We start from the raw sequence: 14,804 nt of genomic DNA, 5'->3' as shown, positions 1-14,804 counted from the left end.
CTTTGTGTAGAATTTTCAGCAGAGATATAATTCATGCTAATGCATTTCATTCTGCCCAGTAGATTGGTTATGGACCCGAATCCTTACAAGAGCCCTTTCTGCCACTGCAGTGGCTCCAAGTAATTTGTATAAACATATAGACAGAATACTAAACGTCAAAGAGACTATGGAAGCAGTATCACTGAGAATTACTGAATGCAGAACTCTGAAGAAGAACCTGACTGCAGATGAGAAAAGAACTGGCCCATGCTTGGTTTCAGCTCCTTTTCTGTTGCTGTAATACTAAAGTTCAGATTATAAATATAGATGTACCTGTGATTTTGGTTGGGCGTTTTTTTATTGTTTTGGTTTTTTTTTTAAATTACTAGTGCTTATAAAGCATCCAAATGAAAACTCCCAAAAACCCATTTATATCTATAAAGCATGGTGTCTCCATATTAAAAAAAGCTTACCTCTCATGGTGTTTCACAAAGGAAACAAAGTCTCCTACGCCTTTTGAAAACTGGACCATCGTATTTATTCTATCAGGCCAGAAATATTTAAGACATTGGGTTTTTTATGATATTTAGTTTCATCGACAGAAACAAATCACCACCACAGTTGCAAACCAGGATGTAAGAGTAGCACAGGAAGACCCCCCTCCCCTGCAGTTGATAAAGTCCTATTTCACACATTGCCAAGAACCACATACTAACCCACAGAAAGAACTGCAGCACGTGTCAAAGTTGTCAAGACGGGTGGCACGAGGGAAGAACTGCTATCAAACCCTGACCTCTTCAACTGCATAGTTACACTCAAGATTCACCTCACCTGACTGAACTACAAGATCAATGCCAAAGCTCCACAGCACAAGAATTGCATCTGGCCTTCCATTTCATGCAGGTCCAAGCACAGTTTTGACAAAATCGAAACCTTTCTGTAATAGCAGCCATGCTACTTAAATTTGTTTTTGACTTTAGAATATATGAGAAATCATTACTTGCATCTGCTTCTAAAGGCCAAACTACTGAAGTACAGCTTATTTGAAGTGTAAATTCACCATAAACTTCTCTGAGAAACTAAACTGACATTTTTAAAAGAAAAAGCTAAACAGAGTATGTAATGTAGGAATTCAGACTTATGAATCAATTACAATAATGCTTAAGCCATGGCTTAAAGGGGTTGCCAGCATTTTTTCAACCATTAAAAGCTGCATTCTGTGACTTGCATGTAAAATTACAGCAGAACCATAGAACCTCTGTCTGAAAAGGATCTCAGAATATCAAAAAGCTCATTTTTCTCCAAAAACTTAATTTGTATCACTACTTGCCTGGGAGCTGGATATCGCTTTGACAGCATTCAAATCAGATCCCGAGCAAAAAGTGTTTCCTGCACCATAGATGATAAGGCCTTTGCCATCCTTCCAGTTTTCCAGTTCAGTTACCCTCTCCTGGAGTTCTAGCATCATAGTACCTGTCACAATAGAGGAGAAGCGAACTTTTTAACAGGAAATTATTATCATCATCGTGTTTTATGTTACATTTTTCACCACCAAAACCAAGTTATCGTTAATAAGCGATGGGCTTAAAAACACAAGGGAAATCATCAACTTAAATCCTGCACACAAGCACTGACATACTTTTTTCCTCAAAGATGCACTTCCTGAAATTCTGAAGGATATTCTGCATGAAGGATATTTGTGTTACAAATTTGTCAAAAAAAAAAAAAAAAAAAGAAAGTGCAGGGAGGCAAGCATAAACTGTAACTGATTTACTCTTGTTTGCAATTGCATACATTCAGGACACGTGAACTTGTATATATCCATCTAAATCTGTCCATCTAGTCATTTTGATGTTACTGCAATTTCACCCTGCTGAAAGAACTGGCAAAGTATACAGAAAAGAATCACGTGCAAGGTGGGGTAAATGTACGACCAGTCAATGTTAATAAAGATTCCTAAAAAAAAAGGCCAAAGAGCAGGCTATGTTGGAAGACAAAGACATTTAGAAGTATACATGCAAAAGAAAATAAAGATATATTTGATAGTAGGAGTAAAGTGCCTTTCATCTTTTAAAAGAACATGAAAAAAAAAAAAATCTTTCTAAAACATCCTTGATTCCCTCCCTGATACCCTTCTAGAAAGGGTGTCTTTACAAAGTATATCTGAGGCTCCAAATATATGGATTGATATGTTTGCTTAAGTACCCTTCCTGTCATGGCACTCTACAAACTCCTGTTTATAGAGCTCTTCCTAGACTGCAGTATCTTCCACACCAACTGAACTTACCCAGCATTAACTTAAAGCTCTTCCTCTCTGAATGTCTATGACTCTCATTCAGTTATATTCTTAAGAGAAAACATTTACAGAAACTAACTGCAGAAAGCAGGCTACATACAAGCTGATGACACTCTCAGCTTTACACTCCTTTGACAAGAATTTAGGTGGACGGGCCTACCTTCTTCAGACAGAAATGTGCTTTACATTAATACCCTCAAGGGCTCTTTCCTTTTCTGCAAAGAGTGTTGGGTGTTTTGACCCCACACCCGCATGCACAGAACTCATTCTGTTCTGAAATTGCCTGTTAGCAGCCATCCTCATGTGGGAGATTATTTTTTTTTCCCTTCCTGCTTGTTTTCCTTGCAGTTCCTTATGAAGTACACTTCCCAGCACCAGGTCAAGAGCGAATTCTCAGTCAAGCACTTCCACCTTGAGCTTGGTCTCAGCATTGAAATAGCACATTTTGACAATGTTCACAAGGAGGGCAATAATTAAGTGGACATCACGTATTATATACAAGAATGACATTGGGTCGGGGTTTTTTTTGCACTGTCTTCTGCATTTATAATTCGGTCATACTTTTTGTGTGTGGCACATCACATTTGCTTTCATTGAGTTTAACCTTGCTGATGTTGAGCTCTTTGTAGCACTTAATCAAGATCACACTGAATTCCTCTCCTCAGCTCCAAATAATAATTTTCTTCCAAGCTCTCCCAATTTGGGGTCATCTGACAATTTCAGCAGTTCACCTTCTATTCCATCATCCAAGCCATGAATGAAAATACCCAGCAGAACTAGGCCTAGCTGAGATTTTTGTGGGTCTTACTTGAAATGCTTTCCCAGCCTGACGGTAAACTCAACAATGACTTTTCTGCAAATGTTGTTGTTTAAATAGGTGTGCATGAAACCCGGGGATTTAATTTTTTGCGTATTTCCCAAGTTTTCTTACAAAAAAGGTGCTTGTGCTGGCATCCAAGCTTCACTGGAGTCAGATACAGCACAACCACTGTTTGTGGTGCTTTTAATAATCAAAGCAGCGAGGTATTAAAGAGTCTTTCCACGGAGTATTACAAGCCAAATATCTAGTTAACTGAAAAATGGAGTTTACAAAAAGGAACCGTATGAGCCAGTTACATGCAACAGCAGGCGACAAGAGACACTGGCCAGAGCCTGTCCCATCCTCCTTCCATTACTGACAACACTGAACTATTATTTTACCAACACGCATAGTCCATGATGTTTGATATAATGATGAGGACAAGATACAAAAGCAAATCCTCATTCTGCCAGTCTTGGTCTTTCAGTATTTGTTACCAGTAAGTCTGTGCTCTTCACAGAACTAAATCCACTTGAAATAATAATCTGTTTGCATCTTAATTATAATCTGAGAATAAATGCTTTAAAGTCAATTCTAGAAAATAAAATTATCACCATTATTATCTAATTCCTGCAGGCTGGCTTCCTTCTCTTTTAAATTAAGCTCAACCTTAGTTCAGCAAGAGGCTGGGCTGCTGAAATTGGTTCCACCAGGCTTAAACTGACATTATTAGCATTTGTTTCCAAAGAGACCATTTCAAACAGGTGGCTATCAGATTCCAATTAATAAGAGAAAAAAAAGCATAACAACCTCCACATTGCCCATTAGCAATTTGCTAACAATTTTGTTCTGCTTTTTGTTCCATGAGTTGCTCAAGCTTAGAATAAACATAATTCCTTTGAGATAAAAAGCTGCTGTGTAAAGTAAATGCCTAGGAAATAGGATTTCTCTGAACAGTTTAATGATGTTTTGCAGCTTTCTAAAGGAAGCTTACACGTATACAGAAATTCACATCTGCCACTATCCAGAATCTCTGAGGCAAAAATCAACAGAATGTATTTGAGGGGGAGTATTTACACACTGTGGCTGATGAAGTCAACCAGGTCTTGCCAGGGCAATTTAGGGGTTGTGCATCCCATCCCTTTTCATAATTCTGTTGAAGGGTATTACTTGATACACAACAAAAGGAAAAGGATCAAGTGCTTGCTAGTTCCTCAGCAACTACAGTTTACAGACAGTAACGTTAAAATGAAATGAAGAGCAGTATAAATTACTATGTCATACCATCCACGACAGCGGCCAAGGGCCCAGCATGATTTTGCTTCTACTCTTCCCGCCTGTAACAACAAAAGTCTCTGGCAGGCAGAAATGCACAGTAGAAAGCAGCAGTAATCTCTTGAACTGCCATAGTAAGATCTTCCAGAGCAAATTTTTGTGGCTATTACCTAGCAAAATGGAGTACTGCTTTCTACAGGGCTCTACATACTACTGTAAAACAGAACTGCCTGATCCCATGGCTCATTTGCTATATGCTAATCAGGGTCTGCAACAAAGACAGAACTATTAATTTACTCACAGGTTTTTGTAGCCCCTCTTTGCTACTGGAGCATCTAATTCAACTCACATACACTAGTAATTTATTTTCACAGCAGTCATATAAGGAGAGAAGATATTTTATAGAGCACTAACTGAGCCAGAGAGAAAATAATCTGCTGATTTTGGGTGCTCAACTTGAGATGTGTGATATGATTTCAGTACATTAACATTATATAGCACTTTGTATAGTCAAAGCACAGCTGCCAGTGGCCTAAAGAGCAGCTGCAACTGCTCAGCACTTCAACAAATCAATTCTGAGCCCCTTCTGCCCAGCACCCAGGAAACAGAACAAAGTTGTAAGTTTCTATGAAGGTCTGATTTAAGCAATTTGACTTGTATTACATCTGATCTCCCTAGCAGACTGGGCTTTATCTGTCCTTTCTCGTTTTGCTATTACATCTCGTTTCTCATGCCCCTTTCAACTTACACAACAAATAAGCTAACACACAGTCTACGAGCTGTACATTGCACAGCTCTGATTTGAGTCAAAAATAAAAATCAATGTGTCGAAAAAGAGGAAATAACAATGTGATTATGATTGCATAATAATATGTATGCTGACAGGGAGGCATTCAGAAGGACAATCTCCATGCTAATATCTTCTAGCTACAACTTCTCAAATTAGGTAATGATTTTATACATGAGCTTTTAAAGGGAAACAAAAGAGAAACTGCAGAGACATCTAGGTGCATTACCACTAACACTGTTGTTCTGTTGCGTTCTCTTCCTTTCAGCTAACAATTATTAGTGGAAGGAGCAGATTGACATTCTCCATGTAAACAGCTCTATGCTTTGCTCCTGGGTTGCAAACATATTTGCTGACAGCAAAGGAACAATAAGAAGTGGGCAAGAAAACAGAACAGCAAAAAACAAATTAATAAGATGATACAAATGTATCCACTTCAAAATATTAAGAGATAAAGGCGTTCTTAGAGTAAAGGCTTATGCACAGCTCAGGCTCAGGCAGATGCAGACCCTGAACCTGTGCCACTTATGTCTGAAGGCATAAATTGGAATATTCTAGACAGTTAAGGAGAGAAAGCAAATATACCTATGTTGGAGATCAAAGCCTCTCATAATACAAGATTAATAAAATAGGGCACTTGGTTTTGATAGCTAAGTATTGTCCAGTATAAAAGCATATTAAATAGATCCCTGACCTGTAACAACTGAGAATACCAAGCTCATCCGATCTTTAATTAACCAGTCATTGGTATTTAAGACATAAGGCAAATTAAAAAGAAATGGAAGCCAGTCTGAGTGACTGGAAAAGACCAAATTACAGAAGCTTAAGTTACAGGGAAGGCTTTAGATAGAGAATAAAGAAATAAACTCACTCTTTCTACACCACCTACAAAGCAAAGATGGCATCATCCCACACCCATAAAAATACCCTACATGTTTCCAGAGCAGTAGGGACAAAATGAAAGGAGATACAAGAAAGAGCACAGTAGCAGAACTGTGCTGACTGAAAAAAAAAAAAGGGGGGGGGGGGGAAGAGGCATGTTCTGCCTGACAGTCCCTGTGTCACTGAGAATTTCTTACATTCTTATGACATTTATGGCAAACCTACTACGCAGAACAGTGGGCATTTGCTGCACATCTGAATAAAACTTAAACATTTCTTCTTCTAACTAGGGAACGGTAAGGCATAGATTTTCATTTTGGTTAGGCAAAATGTTAAAATGGGGAACTGCAGGAGAGAAAAAACAACAAACCAGCAACCCTATCAATGAACCTGTGAAGGCATTCATTAGCTTTGGGTTGTTCAAAGTAAGTATTCCAATGCCATTGTCTTCTTTGGAGAGGTTGATGGATCCACCAGCAAACTGCTGAAGTTTCTTCTTTATCAATTCTTCCTCATAACCATGAGCACCATTATACAGTGACACCCTTCGCTGTTGTAATATCCTTTCCTTTGTAGTCTGAAGTAAGTTCTTCCACAGAGAAATGGCCATTTCTGGAAATAAACGGAGGGTAAAAAAATAATCAGGAAATTCCCTTTGAGATTCACCTCAGTCCTTTGACAGAGAGGGAAGGAGGACAGCAGAAACTAATATAAAGGTGATGCAATCACAAAAGTCTACAGAAATCACTGCAGACTATATTTGCAAAACTCTTAGCTTGAACCTATTCCCACAAAGTTAACAGAAGGAGTTTTATGAAGTGACTTTGGTGGTTAAAAAATAAATTAGCATCCTTTAAAGTCTTCTAAAAATTACCCAAAAGTATTTGGGTGCAGAACATCAAAGAGGCTCAAAAACTGTATTAAGACACTTACATATGCCATTAGACCAATTTACTCTGTACTAATCTTCCAAAAATTTTCACAAAAAAAAAAAACCCACAACCCCCACCAACACACCTGTGTTGGAGACGAAATCCTATCAAAGCCCCTAGTTTTCAGGATCTGGATCTCCTGATTTTCTGTAAGCAACTATCAACTATTACACCTCAAGACCCTTCTGAGAGAAATACCTGAGGAACACAGAATTTAAGAACCAAAGACTATTCTTATATCGAGGTCTGTTCCCTGTCACCTAATTCCATTAGCACATTTATCACTCTCCATCTTAACACTAGTTAGACTTCCTAGTCTCTGGTAGCTATGTGTTTTTCCCAGTTATTCCAGTAGTTCTTGTTCCACTTTGGACTGATCTCACTTGGACATGGAACACTAGAACCTGTACAGTAACCCAAAGGAGAAAAAACAGTATTATACACAGAGCATCACATTTGCCTTTTATACAGCTATATAATATCGGTAGTTTATTTTAATGTACAAGTACACCCATGGTTTATTCCTCTGCTATTTCCACTCTACAATGTATGCATGTAGAGTGGAAAATACCAGGAAATAATACCAGGAAATAATATGGAAGTCATTATCAAATATTATTCTTGGTCAGCAGCTCTGCCGTATTTTACTTTGGAAATGGGTCTACTGGAGAAAGTGGCTGACAAGTGATTTGAAAGAAATTGGGTAAAGCCTGAAGCAGAGACAGCTCATCTGAAAAAATCAAGTCATCTTTAGAAGGCACTCAGAGTGGGAGTCAAAAAAACCACCACAGGACACAGAAAAATGTTTACTATATTTAAGTATTGCAATCTGCTAGACTAGTCCTAGCTTTGCCCCAACCCCCTTTTTAATGGATACAGCTGTTCAGAAGACATCGTAGATGCTAATCTTTTGGAGAACTGGGAAAAGACTTTCTTTGTATCGGCAGAAACAAGACTCTCTCAAAATTGGCAAGAAGCTCCTGGAAAGTTTTTCTAAGGTGAACCCAGGACACAAACATATTCAGAGACAGAATTCAGTGACAGCTACATTTTGTGCTGTGTTCAGGGCATCTTACAGTTTACAGACTCAAAGTTTTTCAAACATTTATGAAATACATGAACAAGCAAACACATGTTAAAAAAACACACACAATTAGTTTCTAATGAAAGACATGAACAATCTTGTCAGGTGTACACTTATCTTGTCTCTAGCTGCACCATCCCACACTAAAGTGGAAAATGCTTCTGTTGGGTCAGGTATAATCCTCATGGAAACAGGGGAGTCTGCACAGCAACCAGATTACAACTTGCAGAGGAGTATGCATCGTACCAGGCAATTTCAAAGAGAGCCACCTATGCCAGTAGATTCATACCTGTCCTGTCACATCACATCCACCAATACAGCACTATCTCACAAGTTCAACACAAAGAAACTAGTAAGGCCTATAGGAATCTATGCATTATAACGTCATATGCACTGAAATAGTTAAAGGGATCGTTTTTTCACACCGGGTAAGACACTTCAAAGGATCTTCTGAGTTCCTTACTAAATTTGAGGTTTCAATCTGTCACTATCAACGTTCCTACACTCAAGTGTAAACTAACAAAACTAATTAAAATTAAATCAAGTTAAAATCTGATTGAATACGAGATTCATTGCTTCTTGACTATAACCCGACTGCTGCTGCACCCCGCCACACTTTCCATCTATGCACACTCTAATATTGTCTGCAATATTTCAGCCATCACCTTGCAGAGCTTTTAAAATGGCTTCTCTTGGTGAAATTTTATTTAAGAGTGTTAACAGGTTTCCAAAGCTCATTTCTCAGCTAAATGATTCTTTTATATTCAGACTCAGAAGAGAAACAGCCTTCCATTTTCTTGAAAACTTCAGTAGTCATTCCCCAGCATACATTCATGCAATAAAACTTTCCATCCAGCTACTAGTTTTTGCTCAGGAAAGAACAAACATTAAAAAGACGGATAGTGCAGGCTCTCATTGCAAAGCGTAGCTTGAACAATTAGCTCCCAATTTTTAATGAATACAAAGCCTCCCCAGTCCTCATAAGAAGATAGGCTAGATTTAATTCTCTGGGAGGCCACGATGATTGGCCTGAAAGCAAAGCAAAGTCTGTTCTGTGAACTGAACTCTGCCAAATTATAGCTGTTTGATCACTTTTATACCACCTAGATTTCACATGTCATAAAAACGTACAGAGGAAAACACACTTAAGATATGGAAATTTTATTCCAACAAAAAAAAAAAAAAAAGTCTGTCATTTTCAACTGCGTGGTTATATGCATTAACAGCTCTTTAATATTATCACTATGGTAATAAAGAGCATCAGCAAGTGCGGGATTAGAAAACAAATTGGACATCGCTGCCTGCTGATCATGACTCATGATTAATGACTCATGCAAGGTATTATCATTGAATTATTTTCTTTAAAACCATCTCTTTCAGTACTGGCCAGTACCCAGTACTTTTTTAATAAAAATAAGATTATTTTAACAGCTCAGTCTGAGAAAGCTAACCACTCAGGAAAAGTGTGATATTTAAACTACAGCTCTCTCAAACTAAAGGGATTTCTGCTGACTTCTGACAAACAACATCCAAAATTTCAATCAGTACGGAGCACTTGCAATCCACGGCATGACTGAGATTGATTTTCTGTACTGTAAGTGAAAGCAGTGCAAGAGTAACTCCAGTAAATTGCAGTAACCTGCACAATGGTATAGGACAAGCTAAGAGATACTTATCACACTAAAATTTTCAGATTTTCGGTTTAACATAATTACATCTATTTAGATACAGAAATTAAGTCTTAATCTAATTTTAAAGTCAGACATGCTATATCCATTAACATCTGTAGCACACACAGTTTATCCACAGTTTTTACAGTGAAAAAAATTCTGACAGTACAGGAATAACAAACACTGTGGGCAATTAGCATCTTTCAAATGTTTTAAGAAGTGCTGCAGCTTTACATGTCACTGGTGATAACTAAGATAAGCCGATAGTATGGATATCAATAGTTGTTCACTCCACAGTTATTGTACCTCTTACATAAAAAAAACAGTTTAAATCCGATTTGGCACTCAAGTGATTTTATAACACCCTTGCCTGTGGGCTAGCAGACTGTGGGTTAATATGCACACATCCAATGTCAGCACTTCAGTATCAAAGGAATGATACACATTACACAAGAGCAACATATGTATCGACATGCAGATATTCACACACAGTATATGTATTTTTGTGTATGCATATGCCTTCTGAAAGCCTCTGTTAACTGCCTAGTTAAAATTCAGCTCTCACGACATTAATAAAAAAAATAACAGGGATAACAGCAGCACTAATATTCCCTAACTGAGCAGATTCTTTGGGAAACTAATAAACCCCAACTCTTGAATATTTGCCCTCGCCGTTCACCATTAATCTATTGCAACCCCATTTTTTCCTCTTAAAATACGCTGGATTAAACAGCGACCTCCAGCAGTGTTGCCAGTTGCAATTGCCAGCAATCTTACCCATAGCCGGCCAGAGCACTGGATGCAGGTAGCAACTTACCGGGTGGGCAGAAGAACTAAGACAAACCAGAATACTGGACACTGGGAGCCCAAACAAGCATTTGAGCTGCATGCACAAACAAGAAATGCTGCCCTACAGAGCAGCTACAGAGAAATTATCGGCAAGTTAAAATACACAAGCGGGGGGGGGGGGGGGGGGGGGGGGGGGAGAAAAGAAAAAAACCAACTCAAAGATAGTGCCTGAATTATTGACGCAAGCAAGAAGATGGGGAGAAAAGATGCAGGGATGTGTTTTTAATACATCAGGGAAATAAGCATGGCCTTTCACACAGGGCAGGAAGTGAGAGATGCAATGTATCTCTCTCTGTATCACAAAATACAGACTTGTAAGCCACCTGCAAAAAAAAAAAAAAATCAGCTGCATTTCTGGGTTTGGATGAAGGTATACTGAGATAAACTGTAGCAGAGATAAAGGGATCCAACACACAAAATCCACAAAAGAAATTTCAGGGAGAAGAAAATATTCAAATAACAAAACAAAAAAACAATTAGAAAGCCACTTTTGTGAAACTGCCAAAGGCAGCTGATGGGTTAAGAAGCACAGAATTTGACTTGATTAAGACCTTCAGCAGCTGCACTTTCAGTGACGAGCACAGAAGAGTGAAGACAGGGCATGGAGAAAGGGATGGAAGATGTGAACTGAAGATGATGATGATATGACTCACAGTTCAACCCTGTGTATTTTACTAGTCCCTGTACGAGGCATTCATCTGTATTACAGAGCAATGTGTGTGACTATGGTATGCTTCAACGGGTTCCTGCAGTGACTGACTAATGAATGGAAAGCAAGAGGTGACCCTGTGCTGAGGACTGGCACAACTGACCCTACAGCTGACGCATGAAAGAAGGAAGAGCAGAGTGAAAGAGAATATAATCAAAGCGTGAAAATAGTCTATCTGTACAAAAAAAAAAAAAAAAGTAGGTTGAAAATGCATGGAAATCATTAACACCAACTGACTGGAACCTGGGCCAGTGGGCTGGTGGGTTATTGTGGGGAGAGGAAAAAAAATAAAAATAAATAATTCCAGTGTTGGAGAGAGAGAAGGAATTCAGAAACAGCAAGATCAAAGGGGGCCAGCCTGGAGACAAATCAAGACAACAGCATGGATCTCATAGCAAACAGGAGTCACCAGACCCTGCCTTCAGACACAAGAAAGGTGCAGGAGGGAGGTCTCACCTGCAGGATTCCTCCCCAGCAGTGGCTCAACAGGTCACCGTTGCCAGCTGCTTGTCACCACCCCTCACCTGAAGGTTACAGAGCTCTCCATCTACCTCATCTGCTTATGCATCTCTCTTCTTTCCCTCAATGATGCGTGGGTTAGGTTAACTTAAACACCTTACCTGACAGGTTCTTCCCACTCTGATAATTACCAGCTGAGGCAAGCTGAGGGCAGTCACCTCTCCAGCTGGCTTTCCTTCAGCTGGAAGAAAGCAGTGAGCAGATCTTAAGCATGCTAAGGATCGGCAGCAGAAAACCAACTGACAAATACAGAAACTAAACAAAGCATGGGAAATTCTGCCTCCCCAAGAAGGAAAATGCATCTCGTCTGTGGCATCTCTACACAAAGCAGAACTCCTACTAAGTTCAACAGGAGCCACCTCAAGCTCATGCCTTTCTCAAGACACTGCAGCTCTCAAACTTGATGAACCCCGTTCAAGTTTTTAGTGTATTGTCTCTGGTAACCGTATTGTAGACAAATGAGATGGGATCAGTAGTCTTTCCAATTCAGCGTGATGACACTTAAAGAGCTTTGTCACTCCTCTAAAAGCCAGCTTTAGAAGTAGCTGGTATTATAAAGGACAGGGTTTTTAGCCTCTACGTTACTTAGAGAAGAGAACAAGAAGCTTAGGCCTCCTAGTTTCTAGATGTCAGCATTAGAAACAACGTTTACCTGTTCAGAAACTGAGAGAACAAGAAGTCAGGTGTCCAAATCAACCAACTGAAATGGCTTCAAATCATGCATATGTGAAATAAAAATAAATTGTGTAAAAAAAAACCCTTTTCAACAGTGTAAGTAAAAACCCCCTTTGTCTGTGGTTTCAGTTTTAAGCTGTCCTACCCTTTATGCCTCTTTTCTGCTTCTACCTCTCTTTTTTCCTTGGGTTTTTTTTTTCCCATTGTTTCTGAGCAGCTGAATTCCAGGGACAGCAAGCTATGTGTTTTCCAAATTACTTGTTCTTTGTTTAGTTTTGTATTTTTTAACTGTCCCTGCAGGATAAGGTTTACATGTGAATTGTCTCTCTATTCCTAACCAATTATGTACTCTTTTAATCACATTTTAATTAATTTGAACACCTAGTAAACAAATCACAAAGAAACATACCCACATCCAGTGAAAAATAATGGCATTCAAGGATGCAAAACATCTGACAAAAGAAGTCTTTCCATAAATACACGACACTACCTAAAAACATTTGGGTTTGGTCACATGGTGAGTACAAGATCTTGAGTTTCACAGCAGAAGGTGAGAGCAGGAATCTGTTATCTTCTGCAAAAAGCACACATACCCTTTATTTTCTAACGCTTTGACCTAAAGAGGTTCTCTTTGCCTCTGTAACAGTGACAGAAAACACTTTTAAGTTCACATAAACCTCGCTGCCTGCTACGTGTATTTTGGACACCTTTAAAATGAACAGATGAGCTGCTTCACAGGAAGGGAAATCACCACAACTAACTCACCATTCACTTTTTAATTGCTAAATCCTAAAGCATAAAAAGCATAAGGATGAATTCATTGCAGTTGCAACTGCAAATACTGATGCTTTCCCAAGGATTAATTTGACTTAAGAACTGTAAGAAGTTTTGTAGTCGAGCACTGCTCCGAATTTCACTTGGTACAGTGTTCTTTACTATTGGTGTCCTTACCACCATCACCACCAGTGAATAAATGCTCCTGCTGACAGCAGCAGGAAATCTGCATTCTGATGTCGGAAGTGGCCATGCAGCATGATTCTCAGGGGCGCATCTCCTGCTCCCCTGTAACAGCACTAGGAACCAGCAGAAGCCCACCACGACAGCCTGTCACCTGGCTCCTTGGCTCTACACACCAAATTTCGGGAAGCAAAGGTATCCTGCATGGTATCACCCTGGGAAGAAAGTGAAGAAAGGCTCGAGGGGGAGAGAGGGGAAGCTCCTTCCCCAGCAGAGGTTTCTTGCCGCTGACCTTGTGCAATGCCAAAATCCTGACAAGCGTGCTGTAGCACTTGGCCTGACCTGGGCAAGCACTCCTGGCACGGACCATTTTTTACGTATTTATATATTTTAAATACACAGCCAAGGAAGAGCTCTGTGCCCAGCAGAGCTGAAGGGGGCCATAACCGGCTGTTCCCAAAATAACACCCGAGGTCTCTGGGCTGAAGCCGAGCAAGAGCATAACATTTTCAGGCAGAAACACCAGCGGCCGCTCCAGCACCGGCGAGGTCACCTCGCCTTAGCACCAGCGGCCCCGCGGGGACCGGGCCGCACCCGGCCCGGGCCCAGGCCCCAGGCCCCTCCTCAGCCCGAAGCCCCGGCCGGACCCTGCCCCTGCCCTTGCCCTTGCCCTTCCCCATCTCCTTCGCCCCAGGGCGCCGCAGAGGCCCCGAGCCGCCTCACCAGCCCCGGCCATCCCCTTTCCCCCCGCGACCCCGGCGAACCGCCAGGGCAGCCCCCGAGCGCCGCAGGTCTCGGGCCAGCCGCGGGGGAAGCAGAGGCCCGCGCCCGGGCACTGACCTGGCCCCGCCGTTCCCCTTTCCGTCGCCGGTCGGTGCTGCGGGGAAAGCGGCCCCGCCGGGAACCGCCGCCGCGCCGGGCCGGGCCGGGCCGGGATGGCGGGGCCGGGCCGAGGCCTCGGGGCTGCGCCTGCAGCCACCCCGCCGGGGGCAGCAGCAGGTGCGGGGCAGGCCCCGGGGCGAAGTAATGGCGATTAAAGAGAATATTGAGCCCCTGCGAGCCCGATGCTGCGTGGGGGCCGGCAGCCGGGCGGCCTGAGCCGCAGCTGGGGAGCAGTGTCCCTTGCTCCATGCCACATCCACTTAGGGGTGACCCCACACACCAAAACCGGCCTAAATTTAAGCAGTTTTGCTGCAGAAGGTGCTTGTTAGCTCCAAGGTTGCTAAGTACCACATAAGCAGCTCATTATTATTTTTGTTTCCTGCCCCGGTAGCCTGCATCGCTAAAAAGCAAGCCCAGGATTTCCACCCAAGCCAGTGTAATTAAAGATGCTAATTTCACCACCGTCCCAGAACAACATCTTGCCTCAGGTTGCTGGGGTTCAGACACAG

The 14,804-nt window shown here is 41.1% G+C and overlaps 1 protein-coding gene across 11 annotated transcripts in view; it reads right to left on the bottom strand.

The window, feature by feature from the left end:
* Positions 1–14,515, bottom strand: part of ECHDC1 (ethylmalonyl-CoA decarboxylase 1) — a 44,304-nt gene extending 29,789 nt beyond the window's left edge. Inside the window, exons 1-4 of one of the 11 annotated variants that reach the window (XM_063329658.1) lie at positions 14,254–14,291; positions 11,883–11,962; positions 6,409–6,630; positions 1,310–1,452 (exon numbers count right to left, since the gene is read on the bottom strand). In XM_063329658.1, the coding sequence (XP_063185728.1) occupies positions 1,310–1,452; positions 6,409–6,628 (363 nt within the window). In that variant the 5' untranslated portion in view covers positions 6,629–6,630; positions 11,883–11,962; positions 14,254–14,291. The other 10 variants (XM_063329661.1, XM_063329664.1, XM_063329659.1 and 7 more) reach the window with 10 other exon arrangements.
* Between the last annotated feature and the right edge of the window lie 289 nt (positions 14,516–14,804).

Source organism: Chroicocephalus ridibundus, chromosome 3 (assembly GCF_963924245.1).
Source record: "Chroicocephalus ridibundus chromosome 3, bChrRid1.1, whole genome shotgun sequence".
Classification (NCBI taxonomy): domain Eukaryota; kingdom Metazoa; phylum Chordata; class Aves; order Charadriiformes; family Laridae; genus Chroicocephalus; species Chroicocephalus ridibundus.
This window is presented reverse-complemented; position numbering and strand designations above follow the sequence as displayed.